This window comes from Pteropus medius, unplaced genomic scaffold (genome assembly GCF_902729225.1).
Source record: "Pteropus medius unplaced genomic scaffold, Ma_sr-lr_union100, whole genome shotgun sequence".
Classification (NCBI taxonomy): domain Eukaryota; kingdom Metazoa; phylum Chordata; class Mammalia; order Chiroptera; family Pteropodidae; genus Pteropus; species Pteropus medius.
This window is the reverse complement of record NW_024340693.1, coordinates 3,850,148-3,873,483: the sequence shown is the minus strand read 5'-3', so window position 1 is coordinate 3,873,483 and position 23,336 is coordinate 3,850,148. Positions and strand designations below refer to the sequence as shown.

The 23,336-nt window shown below is 48.1% G+C and overlaps 1 protein-coding gene across 1 annotated transcript in view; it reads right to left on the bottom strand.

The window, feature by feature from the left end:
- Positions 1 to 8,643: 8,643 nt before the first annotated feature.
- Positions 8,644 to 23,336, bottom strand: part of ZMYM2 (zinc finger MYM-type containing 2) — an 80,793-nt gene continuing 66,100 nt past the window's right edge. The window contains exons 15-23 of the mRNA XM_039863414.1: positions 22,902 to 22,995; positions 22,099 to 22,279; positions 21,229 to 21,323; positions 20,711 to 20,879; positions 20,362 to 20,513; positions 14,551 to 14,665; positions 13,742 to 13,993; positions 13,317 to 13,437; positions 8,644 to 11,883 (exon numbers count right to left, since the gene is read on the bottom strand). Of these exons, the coding sequence (XP_039719348.1) occupies positions 11,691 to 11,883; positions 13,317 to 13,437; positions 13,742 to 13,993; positions 14,551 to 14,665; positions 20,362 to 20,513; positions 20,711 to 20,879; positions 21,229 to 21,323; positions 22,099 to 22,279; positions 22,902 to 22,995 (1,372 nt within the window). The 3' untranslated portion in view covers positions 8,644 to 11,690. The remainder of the gene's footprint in view (positions 11,884 to 13,316; positions 13,438 to 13,741; positions 13,994 to 14,550; positions 14,666 to 20,361; positions 20,514 to 20,710; positions 20,880 to 21,228; positions 21,324 to 22,098; positions 22,280 to 22,901; positions 22,996 to 23,336) is intronic.

Below are 23,336 nucleotides of genomic sequence, written 5' to 3'. Positions count from 1 at the left end.
GAAAGAAAGAAAGAAAGAAAGAAAGAAAGAAAGAAAAATCTGAATGCTGAATGCTCCTGTAACAATTAATGATTTGAACCAGCGGTTAAAAATCCTGCCACAAAGAACACATGACAGACACTCTGACAGCTTCATAAGAGAATTCTAGCAAACATTCATGGAACAGGTCATTCTAATCCTATATAGATTTATCTTTTTAGATTCATCTTATTTATCATTTCTTTGCTAGCCATTCTTTCTTACACCTTGGATTTTTTTCCTGCTTTCTAAAGTAGATACATTAGAAATTTCTCTTGTGGAGACTTGATGCTAATAAAAATTCTCAGTTTTTATTTAACGAAAATATCTTCATTTTATCCCTATAATCTTAAGATAATTTCAATGCACATAGATGTTTAGGCTAATGGTCCTTTGTCTTTTGGCCTTCATTAGTTATGGTGGTATAAAGTTTCTTGCTCCGCATAGTCTAATTGTTATTCCCTTGTAGTTCGTGTCTCTTTTCTTTATGACCGCTTTTAAGAATTATATTCTCTTTCCTTTGGTGTTCAGTATTTTTATTATAAGAAGTCCACACGTGGATTTTGAATTTCTGCTTCCTGAATGTGAAGACAGCTGTCCCTCACCATCTCTGGAAATTTGTCAGCCATCATCTCTTCAAATATCACCTCTTTCCTTCTGGAACTAAAACTAGTCACATCAGACATTTTCATCGTAACTCCTTGTCTTAATCGCATCTCTTGGTCTCTGTCCATGGTCTCTGCATCGCTTCCTCTAGTTCACGTCCAGCTGTGCCTGGCCTGCTGTCTAACCTGCCCACTGAGCTCGCAACTCCGATCATTGTAATGGTTCGGTTTGATTGACATACATTAATCTCTTTTACTTCAAGAATTCGCTTCATGCTTTCACGTGGTGATTCCAGTATCCTCAGTTCTCACGAGTCTGCAACTGTAATTTATTCTTGCAGAGACACTGTTTCAAAATATTACGGCTGAGGACTTGTCAGGATTCACGAAATACCCTAGCCATAGAGTCAAAAGCCCAACAAATCTCAAGCCAGAAAAAAAACAAAACTAAAAACCTGCACCCGGACACATTATACTTAAAGTACAAACAAACAACAAAGCATGAAGAAAAACATAAAGGAGGTTTGAAATCTCACCACCCAGAGGGAACCTTTGCTAACATTTTGATTTCTATTCTTTGAGGCATTTTCTAAGTGTACACTTATACAAAGTTAGGATCAGACTGTATATTTATTATAACCCTTCTTCCTTAACATATTACAAACATTTCTCCGTGTGAACACATTTTATTAAAAATCATAATTTGAAAGCTTTCCTGATGTTCCACCAGATAACTGTAGAGCGATTTCTTTAAGAAGAATCCCATTGCTGGACATTTAAGTGGTTTTCCAATGTTCGGCTATTTTAAATAATGCTTGTTGCACATCAATCTTTCCCACACCCCCGATGATTTCTTTAGGACACATTCCTACAAGTGGGATTCCTACAAGTGAGCTGCTCCCTGATACCTATGGCCAAGCTGCTTTCCTAAAGGACTCCTGATTTAGCCCCGCCGTGAGCAGCCCAAAGGCACACACGTCTCCCTCACCTCGTGGCACAGTGTGTCACCTCCCTCTGCTGAGTAAAGTCAGGACAGTTGGGTGGACTTTCATTTCTGCCTCTCTCCAAAAAACAAGAGGCTCGAAAGGCAGCCAGCCCTTCGCCTCTCCCTTAAGAACTCAAGTAAGCAAAGTCCCGTTTCAGCTGTTTTCAGACTGGGCTCGCCCGTTCTCCCAGATGACCAGGCTCCGTCTGCTTGGACCAACATTTTTAAATGCACTGTCATCGAGTCTGTGCCCCCAAGAGCTGGGCAGTGTGCTTTAGAATAACGGGTGGTCCGAGGCCGGACCATGTGATGGGCGGGCTTTCGGGCATGCCCGCGCCTCCGACGGCGGCCCCTAATCTCGTCTGCACATTGCCCGCCGCGTGCCCCGCTGGCCCTGCTGAGCGCAGCGCTTCCATTGTGCTGGTTCAAAGGGCGGGGGATTGAGCAGGAACAAAAGTCAGGTCTGAGAATTGTTTGCGCGCCATGCGCCCAGGCCAGCTCGGCCGCCGGATGAATAGGAACCGTCTGGAATGCCGCCAAAGCCACTTGATGGAAATCTCTGACTTCCAAAAGAGTATTCCTGGTGCTTTTTTAAAAGCATCGCAGTTTGCTCAGGCCGAGAGGAGAGAGAGAGAGAGAGAGAGAGAGAGAGAGAGAGAGAGAGAGAGAGAGAGGAGACAGGAGAGAGAGAGACCTGTCTGCTCGCAATCCGAGCCCAGCTCGCTCGGGGGCCGGTCTGTAAAAAGCGTGACAGTCCGTAGTCAAGGAGTTTGCAAGCCACATGGTCTCGGCTGCCGCTACTCGATTCCGCCACCGTTTCGTGGAAGCGGCCGTGGGTAACACGTGAGCCAGTGAGTGTGGCTGTGTCCCAGGAATGCGTCACACAAAACACGCCGTGGCAAGGCCTCCCAACACCGCAGTGACCTAACGGTCACCTCTGAGGGCCCTTCCAACTCTGAAGTTGTTTAGCTCAGTGCCTAGGCTTGGCCTCCGGGACACGGGCGAAACGTTTGCTTCCTGCGTCTACCGCCCAGGACGGCCCCTCCCCCGCCCCACGGGAAGCGGGGCTGCTGGCCGTCCCGCCCCCGGTTCTGCCCTGTCTGTCCCTCCTTTTTCGATGGGGTCGTCCCGATATGTCTGTCCTTTGCTCTCCCCCTGAGGTCTCGGCCACATCTCGGTCCGTGCTCCGCTGACGACTCCAGTCTGTTCCTCTTTCCCTCCGGCTCTAAACTGCGCATGTCCACAGCTGGATTCGGGGGCTGCCTAACACTGGGTTCGCCCCCTGATGCTCCTCTTTCAGTCTGCGGCACCTCTCGTCACCCCCAACTCAAAAGCATGCTGTGCCCCAGCTCCTGGGCCTGGCGACCCTCACTTTCCGTGTCTTCCAGCCACTGCCCGGCGGCTGAACTGCGTCCCTATGTCCCCTGCCTCTGGACTGGCCCCCATCCGGCTGGTCTTGAACAAAACCAGCCAGATTAAGATTTTCCAGCTCCGCTGGGAAGTCACTCACCTACTTGAAAACCACCTGTGGCGTCCCATTTAAACAAAGCTTTGGGGCCACTGTGATCCGGCGGCGTGCTTCCCTCTGGGAACTCTGGGCCCCAAGGAACGTGGACCTTGACACGCCCCCCACACGCTCCTCAAACGTGCCTAGCTGGCCCTTGTTCAGTGACTCTGCTCACGTCATCTCTGATGGCAGAATGTCTTCTGTCCTTCCCTGTCCACGACACAACTCCCACCTAAAATCATCCCCTCCACGACTCCCCTCATCACGGTGCCTAAAACAGCATCTTTGTCCTCCACGCACCGTGGCACTTAGCTCCTGTCCCTCCCACTGCCTGACACCTGCAGCTGGCAGATGAGCTTGCTGAGGGCAGGAAGTGACTGCTCGGTGACGATGTTTCTCCCCCGATGCCCGGCCAAGCACCCGAGGGGCCGCTCTGAGCAGGGGGCGGCTTCCTGACCATCGGAGTCAGCTAAGTGCGCTGTGCAGACGGTGCTGCCAGCCACTGCGGGCGTCTCTGCCCAGGCCTCCGTCCCCAGAGAGGGGTCGTCAGGCCTCCTCGGATGGGCCGGAAGCCGGGCCTGCAGCGTCCCCCGGCTGTTACGTTCCGTCCTGCCTCCGTCGAGCCTGGTGTCCGTCTCAGCCTCCCTCGGCCTCCGGGCGGCTCCAGGTGTGGGCGAGAAATGGCTTCTTTCACAGACTATTAAACAATCCACTAAACCCCACCCTCACAGTATCTGCTGCCTGTGACTTTGGGATGTTCTGGGCACAAATCACTAGCTTTTTCTCAGCTTACCTTTTGGCAGACACATAGGTTTAACTTTCTAGACACTGCTGTGGAGTGACGAAGCCATCTCTGGAGCACGGGCTGCCTGCTGGGGGCCCGGTCACGTGCTGGCTTAACCGAGCCTCTTGGCCCCCCAGCTGCTCCACCTGTAAAATGCACAAGTCCTGACAGCAAGGGGCGTCGGCACACGACAGCCCACAGGCTGACCTGGCCCACAGCCTGTCTCCGTCTGGCCCGTGGGGGCGAGAATGGTTTCTACGTCGTTTAAAGGTTTGCAAAAAAGCCAAACACACCCCAAAAAGAACACACAACGAAACCTCCAGCGGCCCACGGAGCCCAAGTGGCTCTGCTGTGGCCTTTTCTGAGCCAGGCTTAGAGGGCGTTAACTGAGTTACTGGATAAAAGCACGGGGACCACGGCCACCGTCCGTCACTTCCCCGCGGTGGAGGTGCAGGTGTCGTGCCCGCCATGGAGTTTTGGGGGCGTCCGTGGCATTTAAGGTATGCGTATCAGTGTTTGGCAGTACTTACGTTTGAAAAGATGTCTCCAAAGACGAAATCTGTGAAATCTAAGAGGTGAACGAACGTTTGCAATCAATTTTGAGGACAGCGAACTGACTTTGCATTCTAGGTAAGCACTGCACACTCCCCCTGAATGCATTCCGTCCTTCTCGCCATACTCGGTTACGATGTTTTGAATTTTGTCAATAAAAATTTGAGAAAATTTGCTTTGTCTTCAAAGTATCTACGTAATATCCTCGGTGTCACCTAAAATATTGACTGCGCTTTCTCTAAGGAGTTTGCTGAGCCTAAGGGAGAAGGAAGTGTCAGAGGCCCACAGAGATGGGAAAAGGTACGGTGCGGGGCCCTGGGACGTGGGACAATGACCCGGAGAGAGCAGTGCTGGCCGGTCGCGGCGTCTCGGGCACACGCAGCAGCAGGTGCACGGGCGGGGGCGAGGCAGGGCACGTGCCCCAGGCGGCCACGTGTTGTCTACCTGCCAGGAGCTTGCTGCCTCCTCACCTGTTCTCTCTGGGCATATGTCACAGTGACGGAAAGCAGTTCACGATGAGGCGGTGGCCTGGAGGGAGTGGCCGCTTTGCATCGAGACATCTTTTCAAACGTAAGCAAACAGGTTGGAGGCCCGGGAGATTCCCATCCAAAAGCCCGGACTTGGTCGGCGCTCCACCACTGACCCGCCGTGGGGCTCGCCGACCGTGAGTCGGGGACAATACCAACACCACCTTGTGGTTGTCACAAGGAACGCGCCCACGCTGTGGATGTCAAGCCTGAAACTTGAGGGAAGGGGCAGAGAACTAGGTCTGTCTCAAATCGCCCCCACTGGCTTGGCCCAGCCGCTCACGGCGAGCGCAAAGCATGTGTCTCCACAGCATGCAACTCTCGGGAGTGCGGTGTAGATGGAACCGAGCAGGGTGCAGAAGGCAGGACGGAGGCTCGGGCCCTGCAGACGCAGTTTCTCTGTTACCCCGAGGCTTTGGCGTTCTGCCAAAAAGCGTAAGCAATGCATTTTGTATCTGTCACCCAACACGCGAGTAGGAAATGCGTTTCAGAGGAAAATACCTTCATTGTGTTCCTAGTCCATTCAACTCTATTTAATTGAAAGAATGTCTGTGGGCCCATTTTTTAATCCAGGAGCTAAAATGCAGCTCTCTGGGACCCCCCACCGCACCCCCATCTACTAAAGCAGGGGACAGAAGTCTGCGTCTAAACTGCACGGGGTGGTGAGCATCTCGAGTCTTCACGCCGCACCCCTCATCAACGGGAAGGGGTAGCACCCGGCAGCATGAGCGTGTGTTCGGGGCAGGTCTGACACACACGGGCAGAAACGCAGGGCGGGCGCTCAGAGGCACACCAGAAACCAGGGGTACCATCGACCGCAGGTCTCATTTCCCAGAGTTCCTTTATTTTTAAAATCCTGAAACTTGAAATTACTTGTAATCATTGATTTATTGGACAAGCATTTGTTCCCACCTAGTATGTGCCGGGACCTTTCCTAAGTGCCTGGGATACAACAGAGAACAAAAAAAGTCCCTGCCCCCGCTCCCGGCTTACATTCTAGTGACATTCACTGTCCTTGCAGCGTGACGACTGGCTAACAGCCCAATGGCAAACATGACCACGGAGGCCTCGGCACGGAGGTGTGTACAGCCGTCTTCCACTTTGCCTCTCTGCATCCTCAGAGTGGCCGACACCGGTCCCTTTCCACAAGGGACACAGATGGGCGCAGCTGAGTGGCCAGGCTCCCGCCCACTGGGTCTCAGTGACTTACTTGACCCAAGCGTGGGTTCCTCTACTTTTAATGCAAGTGACGTGCAAGGCAAGGCCTCCGCCCCTCCCGCACTCTGCCTTCCACGGCTCCCGGCTCCCCAGGGGGCTGTCTCTGAGAGGAGGGCTGGATCTGTCCTGCTTTGCAGCCAACACCCAGCTTCCCCTGCCTCGGTCACTCACATATTTGTCGAGTGAATAAACGACTGGCTCCACATCATGACTGCAGCCACTCATAAGGTGTATCCTATTTAGTAGAATGTGAATCGTGCTACAAACAGAAGCCAAATGGAAAGTAAAAGCAAGCAGTTATTTCTAGGCTTCAGAATTCAATAATGGTTCTAGAACGGACCCTTCTGTCTATGCCCGTTCTAAGCACTCCTGGCGTTTTAAATCAAATGTGCAGATTTCACAGAGAGCCCTCAGTTAACTCTGCCAAAACTATGAGAGGAAAACATGACATTTATTAGAAGAAAATTATGAGATCTGAGAGCAGCTTTCTTATTTCAGGTTCCTTATCAGCAATTTTGAGATCCAAAGAGTCTGAAAATCTACTTTTTCCTGCTTGTGAGAGACCCGACCTGAACCACGTAAAGCTTGCCGTGGCCGCAGGGACACCTGACTCTGGCGGCCCTGCAGTGGCGTGCCGGCTGCTGCCCCAGCCCGCAGAGGGCCGTGTGTAACTTACAAGCGCTTATGTCGTGCTTTTTCAAGAAGAGGAAAACTCTGAATCCTAAAACGCCCAGCCGTCCGAAAGGGATTATAAGTAAACTCACAGCAAAACAAAGAGCAATTTAAGCCTTGTGCTGTACGCTGCTGCCATCTGCTGCCACTGGCTTAGAACTACAAGTATGCATTTAAATGGGAAAGTTTGAACCTTGTTTACAGGGTTAAGGGTAGCATGCCCATAACTTAAAAAATATTTGAGACTCTATTTTTGAAAGCAATTGCAATGGAAAACCGTTAGTGAATGAAGTTTTAAAAAATACAGTAACATATTGGACCTCGTATGTTTCATCTCCATAACCTAAAAGTTGCATTACTCACCTGAGTCAATGTAGTTTAATGCCTTAGAACCCTAATCCCTCCGGGTGCTATTTTTAACTACTCTTGTAGTGAGATGGCCTGAAAGCCAGAGATGAGGGCCGATGCCATCAAAATGGAACCTTTAGAATAATCAGGAATTGTTCCAACTGACCGTTTCTAACAGAGCTGAACGCGGCAAGGTCAAGACTACAGAAATCGACTGTTTTATATACATCACAGGTGGCGGGAATTCTACGCAACCTACTCCAGACCAAGTGGCCTTTCTGGGTGTGCCCGAGTGTCCAGTCGTAGCTTCCCTGTCGTGAACGATCATGAACGTTCTCTGCACGCTCCCTGGGGACTGAATGTATCTCGTTTGGCATCCGTAACTGTAAACGATTTGGGGACATAATGTCGTCTTAACCTTTCATTTTCTCTTCCTCCCTAACTGCCACGGTTGGCGGCAGGGGCACAGAGACGTGTGACGAAGATTTGCTGTTTCACATTTTGTGATAATGAATTTCCACGTGTTGAGTTTACTTCTCAGGAGCTATCTGAACTGCATTTACAAAATTAGGTCTAACGCTCTCTCTGTGTTAAGGTTATTTTAGGGAGGCTCTCTCCCCTCCCCGAGAAAATGTGTTTCTAAATAAATCATAAGGATTCGAACATAAATCTGTAAAATTTACTACTATGTCTCTTAAGTATAATACCGACCGGGCTCACTTGGGAACTCCAGAATCAGAAACAGGGCAAGGCCTTTGCTTCCCAGACAGAGAAGAAACGAAGCCAGACAGAACGAAGCTCTTGGTCCAGTGTCGCAGTGAGAGCTGAGGTTCTGCTCCCCACTCACTACAGCAGAGGATGCTGGGGCCCGGGCCTCCGTCACTCAGTGAGTGACCCCCGAGTGACACAGCAGCCTCCCAGGGCGGGGCCTCGTGCCTGCCGGCCCTCTCTGCCCGTTCCATCCTTAGTCGAGATTAAATCTTCATTGCTTTTTTTTTTTTTTTTCTCCTGAAAAGGCCTAAATTTGTGAACTTGTTTAATGTGCCCAGTTTCAGCGACGACTTTCTCTTGTCCAGTTCATTATAAGGCACGGGATCACAGCAACTGATTTAAAGTGTCCCTCTAATACCTAGTTTCTAAATACAGAAAAAAAGTATAAATCGAGGTTTCTCTTTAGGTGTTTCTACTCTCGGACCCAGACTAATGCAGTTAACCGTTCTGGACATCGGCGTCTATAAGACTGTATTAGCAACTATCGTTTTCAAGTACGATATACCCAGGAACAACCAGAAAGTACTTAGCACTGGAAAACACATTAAAAATAGTCTATTCCTAAGAACACAGCAGAACGGAATAACTGAAATTCAAAGAACTTCTCTAATAATGAGTAAGGGCTTATCAAGGGGGGAAATCCAAAAATATGGTAATTTAGCTTAAGAAATTTATTCTTTAAAAATATTTTCATGTACACTTTCACGACTATTCTGTTTGAGGGAAACAAGATTATCCTACAGTCAGTGTTAACTTAGAACAAAAATGACACGTATCACAACACATTTTGGAAATAACTGGCAAAATAAAAGTGTAAATTTTTATAGTGACTTAAAGACTATAAAATATTTCAGATCTCAGATTAAATGGACCCGCATTAGAGTAGTACAAACCAAAGATTTGCGACTGTATGACCTCGCCGTCACGGTAACACTTAATACTACGCGTAGTTACCCCCACATCACCACTGGCCAGGACAAAGGCAAATCCCACGAGAAAAAGTGATAAAAATTTCAACGTAGGCATGAATATGCACCTCCCTCCTCCTTTCTCGATAGCTTTAGCAGACTTAATAACTCTATGTAAAATAAAACCGTGAACTGCTATTTGAACAGACAGTATTCTCGTGGCCAAACAGAACAACTTCTCGCCTAAAAAGTCCTTTTAGTATCTTCTGTTACCGAGTGCAGCTGAAAGCCTAAAAAAGTGTGTGAATGGAGGCTCGATCTGTCCGGGAAATTCATTTTTCTCAGGATGGATAAAAACTTTTTCACTGGTTCATTGTACATGGCAAAATCTTCACAACAGAAAAATGCAGCATCTCCAATAGCATCTGAAGACAGTAAGGCCGTATTTACAGGATGCTGACACTGGGAATCACTGAGACGCGAAAGGAGACTGTGGCCACTTCACTGTCCTTGTTCTCAGCAGTCAGCTATGACCACACGTACTAGGGAGGTCCTGAAGCCGGTGCAATGCATCCTGGGTGAAGCAGGCTTCAAAGAACAAACAATTCTCACTACACAGTCTGTTTTTTTTTCTTTTCCCCTGAGTGTCAAGTAATCGATCCTTGGATTGCAATCAAGACAAAGACAAGAGCGCTAAATCCTCCACCGTGTCAAGACCAAAACGGCAGGGACATTTCCGTTTAGACGAGCTAACGGGAACGATGAAGGAGACGCGCCGACGGCGGCCCCAGGGCGGGAAGGTGCGGTGCTGGGTGAAACACACGTTTAGTGGCTTTGGGAAACGTTTATTGCTCCTGAGGGCCTGTAGCACCGCTTTCGAGAGTAAAAGACGGTTAGGATTCACCACCTTGTCACCAACAACATGCCTTTATAGGAAAAGTGCTTAAAGAAGTAGTTCTGGAAAAAGGTAAAGACGAGGAAATTTCTATATACATTTTAAGTGTTCCCCATTTTTCTTCATTAAATAGACAACAAGCATTCTAGTTTTAGTCGAGTATTATCAGATTTGCTAGTTTTAGTCGAGTATTATCAGATTTGCTACTGTCAGTCTGATTATCAAATCGACAATATAAAATCAAGGGACAGAAACGTTATTCAAACTTATAAAACAAGTTAGAACTTTATAAAGTAATTCTTGCGCCAAAAATATTTCTGCCGATTATTGCTTAAATATACAGTGATTACACTTGTGAAATTTTCCATATCATGACTGAGAACATTTCTTGCCTAAGGGAAGTGTAGATGGAAGCTAAGCACTGTGGAAAACAGCCCGAGTTCCCCCCAAACAATTTCAGAAAACTAATGTCGCCGCGGTGACCGAGGAACTGGAAACAGGAAAACAAGGTGATCACACACATGCCACCGGAAGTCAGCCGAAGGGTTTCGTCACGACCCCCCGCGGCTGGCACTCCGCCCAGGCTCTAGAAGGCAGGGTCTGAAGATTTCCCCGTTCCGAAAGAAAAAGTCTGAACGGATCAACTGCTATGTAGAAGCACAAAGTTTTAATGCAATCTTCTATAAGAAGTAATTAAAATTTAAAAGCCAAACAATCTAACAGCAAATGTGACTTCCTGTGAAACATACTGTCCGTCAGCTTCCTCCTGCCGCTCCATCGCCGACGCGTGAGAACACGACGCTGGTGGCCTTCACGGCGGCGTGTGGCACTGCCTTGTCTAAACCAGCTTGACTTTCTGTAACAGCTATTTCAGGAGTGGCATTCCTAAAAATAATTTTATCCAACGTATGCATCAGTCATATGTGAGGGCAGGCACAGAATTCTAACCGAACTGGTAAAGTTGTAGAGTACCGCGGAGGTATTCCAACATGATCTGTATCCACTGCGGGGGATCGGACTTCTGTGAACGAAGGGGATTCTGGATACTATGGGTGGCATAGAAAACAGAATTGTACACTTTCATCCGACGTCTTTACAAAGAAAATGTCCCAGTGACCGTGTTTCCGACGTCCTTCTTCATATATATATACATACATGTACACGCACATATATACATACATATATATACTGTTTAAGTTACTGACGGGGCGATGCAGAAGGCGCAACGAGGCAGGGGCGCCGCGGCGTGGCCGGGGACGGGAAGGCGTTCCGCGGAGGGTCCACGGCGGCTGGCCGGCTCGGGCGCCCGCGCTGGCAGCGTCGCTCGGCTATTTTTGGTACAGGAGGCGGGACCTCTCTACGCAACCTCGTAAGGCTTGAGTCACTAAAACGCAAAACAAAACCAACGCCCCCCCCCAAAACAAAACCAAAACCCCAGCCTAGTAGTTTACAGTTTATTTTAAACATCCTGAAAACACCGCAAGCTCTGACTTCCGTCGTGCTCCCGCACGCGACCGCCCGGCCGGGACCCGCGGGGAGAGCCCCTCCAGGAAGCACTGTGACAGTGGGGTTGTGCAATGTGGACGTTTCTTACTACAGGAAAAATTATGCATGGCACATTCTCATTTGTATTTTGTCATGTAAAAAGTTACAAACAGACCTAATCAAATAAATAATAATAAAAAAAGAATTTGAATGTATTTGTTAAGTATCCTAAAACCACTACATAGAATAATGGCAACTTTCACTCACAGATTATTTACATGGTAACACCCAGTGTGGGTTCACTGCTACAAAACTCAGAACAGAAGGAGTAAACTTGAAATGTTTGCCTTAACAAAGACCTAGCAGCTTGACTATCTAACGCTGTTCTGTCCCGACTGCTTCGGAAGGTTCCTTCTCAGTCTGTGTCTTCGTCCAGTTCGTAACAGTCCTTATCATAAACGTCCTTCACTAACAGGACGCGCACGAGCATGTTTTCCAAGGTGCCGCGGTCCAGTGAGGCCGACGTGTACCAGACGGGGCTCTCGGCAGAGCTGGAGCACTCTGGTTGCAAATAAAAAACATCCATTCTCTGATTAAGATTCTGTGGACTTGGGGAGAAAGGAGAAAGTCAATTTTACGGTATATGTGCAAAATTCCCCCCAACTTTCTCTTCTTTCAAGAATAATTCCACTACCACCGCCACGTTACGTGGTCAGACCGCGCGCCCCGTTACCTACGTTCAATAGTCTATCACCCAGCTATTTTGAAAGCTAATTTCAGTGATAAAAGACTACTTTCGCATCATAATCTAAACTCTGGATTTCGCTGAATCCGAGACACTGTTAATAGAAACATTCTTTTAAATCATTATTTTAATCTTGCCACTGAATGAGTAAAACACAGGCAGCTATAATTTTAAGATGCGTCAATTACAACACGCATCCCAGCTGCACTGATGGTCAGATGTGTAAAATGCGCCTCGGAATTAATGAAGTATGGTAGCACATAAAATGAAGATACTGCGCAGCGTTACAAAATAGAGCCCTGATTTTTAAAACATTAACGAGGTAAGACTGAGATTGGAGTTTCCAGCTAGCCGACACCTACTGCCCCCAGAAGACCCCGGTTCTGCTGCAGGCAAACAGGGCCACCCCAAAACCATCGTCAGAAATATTACTCTCACCCTTAAGTGACACCACTGTTTTTATGAGTTCTTGAGAACTAACTTGGGGAGCTAACTAGAATTTATAACTCTATTTTCATTAAGAAAACATATTCTAAAAAAAAAAAGAAGAAAATATATTCCAAGTTCACATTAACCTTTGAAAATTAGAGAGTGCATACTTAAAATAATGGGCACGTGTAAAATAATTCATGGTCCCTAAGCACTGTCACCGGCTCAAACTTAGAAGCGTGTGCTGGCACCAGGCTGTGGGTGGGGGCGCAGGGCGCCTCAGAACACGCTGCTGGACCTTCCCGCAAGGCCGTCCCCCTCAAACGTGAGCCCTCCGCCTCTGTCTGCACCTCCCCAGCCCGCCTCTGACGCCGTTTCCCAGGAGGTGGCAAACCATGGCCGTCGCTGGTCTGGGCAGCCGTCCTCTGACACGCGTGGCTGTTTGTTTGCACGTAGTACGAGGCTGCTTTCTGGCTGAACAGCAGACTTGAGAAACTGCACTAGAGACTCTACAGCCCACGAAGCCTAAAAGATTTACTATCTGACTCTTTACAAAAAAGATTCGTGCCCCTGGCTTTACGGTCAGTAGACGTGCCACAATTTAAAGTTGTGATTTCATTAGCAGAGTGACTTCGTAGCACAGGCTTGATCCCTGAAGTCTGATGTATGAGCTGAGCACTTTATAGCGACGGGACTGAAGTCCAATGGAAAGGACTTGGGCATAAGCAAGAAGAGAGACCTGGAGAAGGGTCGGCGGGCACTGTCACCGCTCGGTGACGTTACACTCACGGCAACGGCCTCTCGCCACTACTTTAATTAAAAATTAATTAAAAATTTAATTAAAAATTAATTCTCGTCCACACTCACCTTTTAGACAAGTAGCATTCAAACATTTTCACAGGACATCTAGAAGGATTGGCTGTATTTTCAATTTGTTCAAATACTGGCTCATCATCTTCATGTTTTCTCTTTCCAGTAGTAATTTTATCTTAAAAACAAAAATCACATAAACTTCCTAAGCCCAGCCTCGCCGACAGAGGCACGACCCACTTTATCCATCCCGGCCTGTCACACCGAGGACGGGACCGGGCGTCCTTCAGAGCTCCAGGCCATGGCTCCTGGACCACAATTTCTCCAACAGAAAGAACTGAGACGTTTTAGGAACACGAGGCCGCCTTGCTCTATGACAATGACAGCCCTCAGGCTCCAGCAAGGGGCCTGGGCTGCTCCCGAGGCGAGGCTGGCTCTCTCCCCGCCGCCGCAGGACCCCGGGGAGGGGGCTGTCACGCTACCTTCGCTATCCGCGCCACATAAGGAAGACACCTGGTACCGCAGGCACGCTCTGCTCTCCATCGTCAGGGGGTTCTTCTTCCAGTGCCTGGCCACCGTGCCGAAGGACAGCCTCAGGTGCTGCTCCACGGTTTTCAGGCCGAAGTACTTGGTGTTGAAGTAGAACAGCGTGTTCAGAAGCGCCACCGGGGAGTGCGCGCCCAGCTGCTGGATCCGCCACAGGTAGTCCTCCTCGACCCGCGAGAACACGGACCCTTGAACAGAGCGCGGCGCTTTACGGCGGCTCGAGACTCGAGACGAAGAGCAGCTCCCCCCGCCCGCCCAGCTCCGCCGCGGGGCCTGCCGACGGCGCGGACAAGTGGACACGTGCAGTGGGCGAGGGGATACGCGGAGCGGGCGGCCGCCGCTGCCGCCGCTCCCCGGGACGAGCAGACGACGGTCAGAAAGACACCCGAAGTCTGCTGAACCCCGAAAAGCTGGTGATGCCCATTCACAGACGTGTTCACCTCACACGCTTAAAAAGAGGAAAAAGCACGGGTGGATTTCCATCCGAATCTCCACCGGAGGCTTCGAAAACGCACACCCAGTTTCTGACTCCAGAGCGGGGAGGTGACATTTACTACAAAGTTCTTCGCAAACGCCAGCCATCAACCGCACTCACTTCTCATTCGACAGAAGAACAGATGAGTTCGTGATAGGTACCCGGAAAAATGCTAATTTAAATTGTTTCCTAATTACTTTTAATATACTTTCTGTAAAAATACAAATCCCAGGAGTAATTTCGCAATAGTTCTATTTCAAAGAGCATTACCGTCTGGAAGGATGCTTGGCTGCCAACTTCGGAGTATTTTATTCAATTCTTGCTCAAATGTCTGGTATCCTGGATCAATAAATATGTTGTCTTTTCGATTACTGCCACACAAGTACTACAAGACAAGAAGAATTACTTGAAAAACCAGCTAATTGTAAACAGTGAATGTGTTACTTATGTTCTGTATTACTTCAGAAAAAAATAAACCTTATGTCTAAGGAAAAAAAGCATGCTGAGAAAACACGAGATTCCTGCTTTTTTCATGTTACCAATTACTCTGCTGCTTAAAAAACTCAAAGCTGAAATACACACCCAAGAATCCAGGATGTAAGAACTGGGGGAGACTCTTCGGTTTGTCAAATAAAAAACAGATCATCTGGCCCCAGTGTTCATTACATAGTAAGTACATGGAGAAAGCAAAATTAAATTCCAAAGTAAGAGTAGTTAGATCACCGCTGGTCAAAGGAACTCCGGGAGGTCAGGTGGGCCGCCTGAGGTGTCCCCTACCGCCTCTCCGCGCTTCTCTGCCAGGAGTCAGTACGAATCCACACATCTTATAAGGTGCCATGACAAACCTCAAAAGTGAGGATTGTTCAAGGCTGATTTACACGCTAGCGTTTGCACAGTCCACCGCCAACGGGATTTAAGAACGACGACGTGGAAGTGAAACGCGTGGCAGCGGCACAGGAACGGGGGCGGGAACTAGGAGCACGCGGCGGTGAGGTCGACGCCCCGCCCTGAAGGTAGACAGTGCGCACTGTAAATCCTACAACTGCTAACAACAACTTTAAGGGGCATAAATAATAATCCGATAATGGAGATAAAATGCAATCAGAAAAAAAGAAATAATCCAAGTAAATAAAAGAAAGCAAGTGAAAAAAGGCAAAAAGCAAAGAACCGGCAGAACAAATACAAAACCACCAGAAGGACGACCGATTTTACCCCGTGACAGTAATTACACTCCACGTAAATGGTCTACGCCGCTCCCGCAGGGCGTCGGGAAGCGGAGGGAAGGGAGGAAGGCGGGGCGCAGAAGCGCGACGCGGCCCGGTGTTCTCGCACGACAAAGCCTCTGTGTCTTTCGCCACGTTCACAAGGACAGAGCGGCACCCACAACTGGCTAACCGCGACGACCCGTGGGGCGGACGAAGGAGAAAGGGTCCACGAGCCTCCTGTGGAGACCCCACGGGCAAGACAGCGCATGAAGACAGGTCACGACGACCGTGGAGTGACGACCTAGCCTCCTCCTTCCCCAAACGTCTCCCTGCTGCGTGGACATTTAACAACGACCATCATCCCTCGCACGATCGGGGGAGATCAGGTGTTTGTTTACCAGGGAGGACACAAGGCTGTGCCGCCCTCCCCACGGTGCCAGTTAATCATCTGTGACGCTACGTAATTCCTCAGTGTACGAGACAGAAATGGTACCCACTCCTGTACATGTTCACGGGACCTGGTCCTTACAGCTGAAGATGCTATTCCTTCTACAGACACATCTAAGAAAAATACTTCTTCAACATTACCTTATTTTTGTCAGATGTAAACAATCAATAAATGCGACAGAAAAATACACACACTCTTCTAAAAATAGCTTGTTTCTGTACATGTCCTTGAAGTAACGTTAGCAATGATTTCTGGAAAGCATATTTTAGATACCTGATCTTTATACTGAGTTTTAGGATTACTCTTAAAGCTGCTTATACATACCATACAGTCTTTTGCTAAAATTAAATCCCACCGTATGTCCAAGGATGAGAACGAATCGTAAAATAATTTTTTTTGATGGTGGTAAAATTTCATAGAACATAAAACGTACCACCTTAACCATTTTTAAGTGTATCTTTTGGTAGTAAAAATTTTTTTTGAGAAAACGTTTTTAGTAAAGAACCTATTTTAAAAGGGAGTCCGTTCTGACACATACAGCACAGATGAACCTTGAGGAGACTGTGCCAAGCACAGCGAAAAATGCCACGAAGAGAAACGCTGCGTGACCCCACTCACGCGGGGCGCCCGGAGCAGTCAGGCAGAGAGGCAGACAGCGGGGAGTGGGGGGCCCGGGGAGAATGGGAGTTACTGCCTCAGGGGTGTAGTCTCAGTTTTATACGGTGAAGGGTACAGAGACGGACGGTGGTGAAGTTGGCACAAGACTATGAACGTACTTAATACCACTGAGCTGTACACTTAAAAATGGTTAGGATGGTAAATTTTATGCTATGTGGATTTTACCACAATAAAAAAAATTGAAAAAAAGGAAGCTACTTAAAGACATAACTTATAATCATTCACCGTGCAATCCATTTAGCTCTCAAACCTCTAGCGATATTTAGAGATCTGATATTTAAATAACCCATTAAATAAAAAGCACTCTAGAGAGAGACTCAACTTCCCATAATAAGATTATGAGGTCATCCAATTGCCTTTACTGAAAGGAAAACGAAAATACGACATGTAAAAATCCGTGGAACGCCGGAAAACCCTTAGCTAGCTCAGTGGTGATCACGACCCTAGCCCCCTGGGCCCAACCCCGCGAGCCGTCTGTTTTTCACAGACTGCAGACTGAGAACCGTTATTTCACACTTAAAAACGGGTTACGTTTTAAGTTGCTGTCTAAGTAACTACACATTCTAGATTTTTGCCTCTTGGCCGGCAAAGCCTAAATTATTTATTCTCTTACTCTTTAAGAGAAAGTTTGCTGATTTCTGAGCTAGACTGTTCGAGAAACAAAAAGAAGGCATAAATAGCCAATATTAGAGAACTTCCTACAGACATTTAAAGGATAAGGGAATATTATCAACTTATGCTAAAAAAGTTATCAACTTTGATAAAATGCATATATTCTTGAAAGAAAAAATTACCAAAATGGACTCAAGAAAAACAGAAAACCTAAATAACCTATGCCAACTAAAAGAATTGATTTAGTGATTTAAAACCATGTCCGTCCCTGCCAAATACACACACGCACACACACGCACACACCCCATACGGCTTCTCTGGAGAATTCTATGAAACATCTCAGGGAGAAATAATACCAAGTCTCACAAATTCTTTCAGAAAATAGAAGGAACATTCTCCGATTCATTTCATGAAGCCAACATTATCCCCATGCTGAAGCCAGGGCGACACCACGAACGAGCCACAGACTGACGTCTGCCGTGAACACTAACCCATAGGACATGCACAGAGACATCTGCACCAACCAGCAGCAGTAAATCAACAGCTCCAACCAGCAACATACAAGAAGGACAAAGCATCCTGAAACGGATCCATCCTGGGAGCCTGAGGTTGATTTAGCATCTGACAATTAACTGGTGCGCCATTGTTCACAGAATAACGGAGAAAAATCATAGGATTGTCTCAACAGATGCAGAAAAAGCAGTTAACAAAATTCAGTAACCACTGACGATACCAACTCTCGATGACAAAATAAAAAGTTAAGAACAATCCTCAACCAACTAGGAACAGAAGAGAAACCTCTCTGACCAGGAAGCAAAAAAAGCCAGTTTACCGCAACAGCACACTGAATGGTGACGGCCTTTCCACAGGGCTGGACGCGGGGCCGCAGTCTCGGCCCCGCCAGTCCCACTCATCACTGTGTATGATGGGAAGGGGGTTCCCCCCCTAACCAGTGCGGTAAGGCAAGGAAAAGAAATAAGACATGCAGATTGGAAAGAAAGAGGTAAACTGTCTTAAGCATCGATGACGTGATTGTGTATGTAGAAAATTCTAAGCAGAAAAAAACAAACCACCTACTAGAGCTAACAGGGAATTGGTACGTATAGAACATGAGATGAATATACAAAAATCAATTTATTTCTATGTGTAAATAATGCCAGGGCAAATAGCCAGCAGAGCAACAAGTATTTGCCTGGGGAGAGGAATCGGGCAGACTAGCAGTGGGTGGGGAGAGAACCCCCATTCTGCCGTCTGTTATCGCTCTTCGATCTAAACTTACGTTATCTAGATACTGGTTAAGCTTAATTACTAGTAGAAGCCATTTTCAAATAAAATTTTATGCGGGATCCCAAAGTACATCAAGAAGCAGAGCTGGATTAAAAGCACCGGAACCAGCGCCTGGAACACAGCCTCTCTCCTTCCTGTCTGGTTACCGTGGCAACCCTCTGGTGTTCTTAAAAATGGCTGAGCTATTTCTAAGATGATAATATAAATGTTCTCTTTTTCAAAAAACTACCTTTAATCAGTACACACAGTAAAAAGCAGAAGACGACTGGTCACACGGGCCTGTCGTGTGACGGTCAGGCGCTCGCCCGGGCAGTGGAGTGCCGGCTGGGGGGGCGCGCCCGCCCCCTTGGCTCCTGGAGTCTATGTGTCATGAGTGACCTGCTCTGGAACCGGAGCACCGAGAGGCTTCCAGCGACTTCTGGGACCACGTTTGTGTACGCTGCTCCCGCCTCAGGCCAGCGGGTGCAGTCGGGGGGGGGAAGGAAGCGCCACGGGCTGCACAACCCGGCTGGAGCCACGAGGCCGGGAGCGTCCTTGTGTGGGGTTCTACGGAGGAAACGGGGCGTGTGCGTGACCCTGCCACGCCCCTAGGGTGGGCGGGGGGGCTCCCCACTGTTCAGAGACACCGGCGATTCCACGGTGCACCCTGCAGGCACTGCCCTTGGGAGGAACGCAAATGACAAGTGCACCTGCTCTTCAGCTCGGGTTTCACTGTCAAGGACTTTCCACGAAAATCCTGGCTCGCAGACATTTGGGGACGTGGAGTGGTGGCCCGAGCCTCACCACCTCCACACGCGGCTCAAAGGGAGCCAACCGAAGCCCCTCCACCTCCCAGGTCACCACTGCCGTCGGGGACGGCGCCTGGCGTGGACACGCACAACGGCGCCTCCTCCCGCCTTCGCTTACGCGATCTCAGCAAATTTCTACCCTGAAGAGAATGGGTGTAAAACACACATCAAGGCAATTCCAGTTCCCTTCAGCCATTGATTTCAGGGTCTCCTGTCTGTCAGCAGCATGACATTAAATTTTAGGCCCACAGATAAAACCCAGTATGAAAAGGTCTCCTTCCCACACTTCCCATGTTTAGAAACACAGGGCGAGGAGCTCGGATCCTTTCTAACCTCTGGGCTCAAAGCTACGCCACTTGTTCAGAACCAGAAGTCATCACTGCAAGCTGACCTTCACATTTCTCGTGGAAAACAGACTTGCTAAAGATTCACATGCGTGGCGACCTTCGTCTAAAACCTCCCGAAGAATGATCTCCTTTTATGAGCTGAGCCCAAAGAACCAATGAGTAGTCACACTGTTTAACACGCGAGAAACACGTGAGAAGTGTAGATGAAACAGACCTACTGTGTGCAGAAGTAAGACATTTTCTGCTCACACATGTCCGCATGGATCTGCACGTGTACGTCATGCCTCGGAATGTTCATTTCCTTGCAACTGTAAGGCAGGAATGCTGTCGTCCTGATTATTATGTGTGTGGTAACGAACAGACAACTTTGTTAGGCCTGTTACAGAAGATACGTGAGTTTCAAGTGGCCTGTCCCTAACCAGTTTTTACGTAAATACTTTTTGGTTTTGGTACACAGTTTTGGAGAACTTAAGAATTTTTAGGAACATATCGCATTATAGCAGAAACCTCCATATACAAAATAGCTAAGACGATCCTTATGATAGCCTGATATTTTTAAATAGATCAAATCCTTTTTTGTCTTTCTTGTAAGGCAATAGATCGTGACGACCCATAAAGCTATCCTTAATACTCTTGAAGCATAACGCTGTCTCCAAGAACTAACGACACCACAACTTATTGACGTCACGCTGGGGAGCGGCCGCCGGATGACTAACCTCCTGAATGCCGAGGCAGAGATAGTAGATGCTGTCGGGGGCGTAGTTCTCCCCGTTGGGCCGGCGGACCTCACTGACGAAATGCGCTAACCCGTAGTTGAGCTCGGCCGTGGTGTGAGACAGCAGATCCTCTTTTAACTTTACTGATTTGGCTAAAAAGAAACAAAATATAAATCAGTAATTGCTACGATTTACCGTGTGAAGACCAAGAAACCCCCTGAAACTAATTTATTCTACGTAAGAACTGCAAAGTAACATAAAATTTACACTTGTTTTTTAACGTTAAAGCTGGTCAGAGACGCACATCGTGGAGCGGGGCGGGATGGGGGGAGCGGAGCGGGGCCCTTACGAGATCGGGGCGCGTCCGGCGGCGGCAGGTCCCCGTCCGGCCGCCTGGCGCGGACCCAGTGCTTCCAGGCGTTCACGCCGTACGCGTACTTGAAGGGGAAGCGGCACTCGGAGTTGTCGGAGCTGTCGTCGTGAGACTGGCACCCCGACACCGCCTTTCTCTTGGCTCCCTGCCAGCGAAACGCCACTGTAACGTCCTCTCTCTAAACGGCCGTGTCGTTTCAAGACCTGCGGTAAGCCACCTCTCCCCTTAAAACTGTCTCAATTCTCGTCAAATAACTGAATTTACTTTTTTAGCAACTATGTCGACCTTTTGTCGAGATAACGCTGAAAAGAAATACTAAGTGGCCATAACGTTCCCCCTTCCTCTGTGACGTTACAGGGAAATCGGAGACATTTTTATTACTCAGAAACAAAGCAGAGACTTTCCTCGGTCTGTCTAAATCTAGACCGCGAGGTCCGCCCCACGCCCGCCCCCAGAGGTGTCACGCAAGCGCGAGGACACTATTAATTTCTTACCTTTTTTTTAGATCGAGGTCTAGGCTGTTCCTCATATTCTTCTCCAAAAACAGGTGGTAACAAAAACTCGTTTTCCATATCAAGCTCCTCGGCAGCTGACAATCGAATCAGAAGGACTTGTAGTGCAGACGCAAGCGCACAGGCTTAGGTCACACAAACACGGGGTGCGGGCGGGCGCCTGCACGCGGGGACGCCCGCACGGGGGCACTGAGCGGCGTGCTGCACCCGGCATGCCCAGGCGTCTGTCTGACAGCCCTGCGCAGACTCTCGGAAACACACATGCTGAATATCGGCACCGAACGTGCATGGAAATGACGGCCAAAGAGTATTATAGAATGAAATCCCATTGTAAGATCTAAATGGTCTCGGTCGAAATCTGTTTCGATTTATTAAATCTTTTCCAAAACAAACTGCTTTACATTCTATTCAGTGTATTTGTCATCAGTAGATCAAAAACATAAATAATGAACAACAGAACGCATTTCTGTTACAACAGAAAAACCTGAAAGTATTTTTTCCCCTCTGATGGTCAACTTCGTTTTCAAAACGGTCTTAAGAAAAATACTATCAACGTTTCGCTTAAGTTTTCTAAAAGACACAAATTCAAAAATCTGCAAAATTTTCTATAATGAACTGCTTTAGAAAGCAATTTTTTTTCAGGCTCTAAGAAATTCTTCTTAAGTCCCTACAATTCACTGCTATGCCTCATTGCAGAAGTTAACTGTTGGGAGTTTTACTTGGGTAAAGAAGACAATATGAACGGTAAAGGCGGTGACAGGAACGTGAAGTGGCTGCGGCTCACAGTCACAGTCACGACTACGTGAGAGAATGCCATGGCCACAGTGCAAGGGCACGGCGGCACACGCGTACCTCTGGGAAAGTCTATCTCGATGTCCAGCTCTGGCTCGTAGGGCACGTCGGGCACACTGGGCTGTGTCACCGTGAGGTCAGCACTCTTCAGCGGAGTGGAGCCCATCACGCCCGTGTCGATGATCACGCCTGTGACCAACCAAACTGTCGTTAGAAAGCGAATGGAAAACCTCAGCAGCGCCTATGTCTGGCAAGAGGAAGTCACTCAAAAAAGGAAGTCACTTAACGGTAGATGCAAAGCAAGAATAAATACTTCTATTATTCTATCAACGTGTCACAAAAGGAAAAGGTATACAGCAGTCCCAAAATGTAAACTACCATGACCTGCATCATTATCAGAGAATCGTGAGAACACAAACACTTCATCCTGCAGCGCCCGACTCTTCCACGGTTACCAGGTGCGCTTCGATGGGCAACAGCGCGGACACGCAGCGCTCCTGAGCGACCCCTCGCCAAGAGTGACGACGGAGCACCACTGCGGCTTCGACAGCTGCTTTGAGCTGTGACCTCGGCTCCCCACATCGTTCACCATGGGCGTGTACAACCGCCTTCTAATGCTTTGGTCAGTTGCTTCCAAACATTTTTGCATTGCGGCCCTCACTGAGAGATGGACTTTTCCCAGTCCACGTGGTGGGAGGGACACAGACAGACACAGATGCACACACACTGGGGACGGAAACTTCACAAAATGATACTCTTTATGAAGGATTCCTGCTGACATTTTTTTTTTCTATTCTATTTCAAGAAAACGAAACAAAAAACACCAGTTGCAACCCACTAAGTTAATTTTACAGCTCCCCAACCAAGTGCTTCACTGACACGGTCACATTATGAAACACACGGAATGTGCAGTGTTTCTCCTGTGCTCCGGGGCCATGGGGCTTGAGCAGCTCACGGCTGAAACAGGACTCTGGGTGCCACCTGAGGACTACGGGTAGGAACAAACACTCCAAGAGACAAAGTCACCCACTATGTCCTTGGCAAGCATCGCCCTAACGGAAGTTAGGGTAAGCCCTGGTGTACATCATGCAAACATTATTGGTCTCATCAATGAAACAAAATTGGGGAGAACCGTTACAAAGTAAGAGTTTGGATTATCAGTAAAGCCTACAAGTTACTTTTGGATCTGAGCTGGTCCATTAAAACGAGAACAATTTGGAGTTGATTTTACAAGTCAAATCCTGTAACCATTAAAATAGGGTCTATGCTAATTTCTGCTTAAAGCTAGGTATGGCACC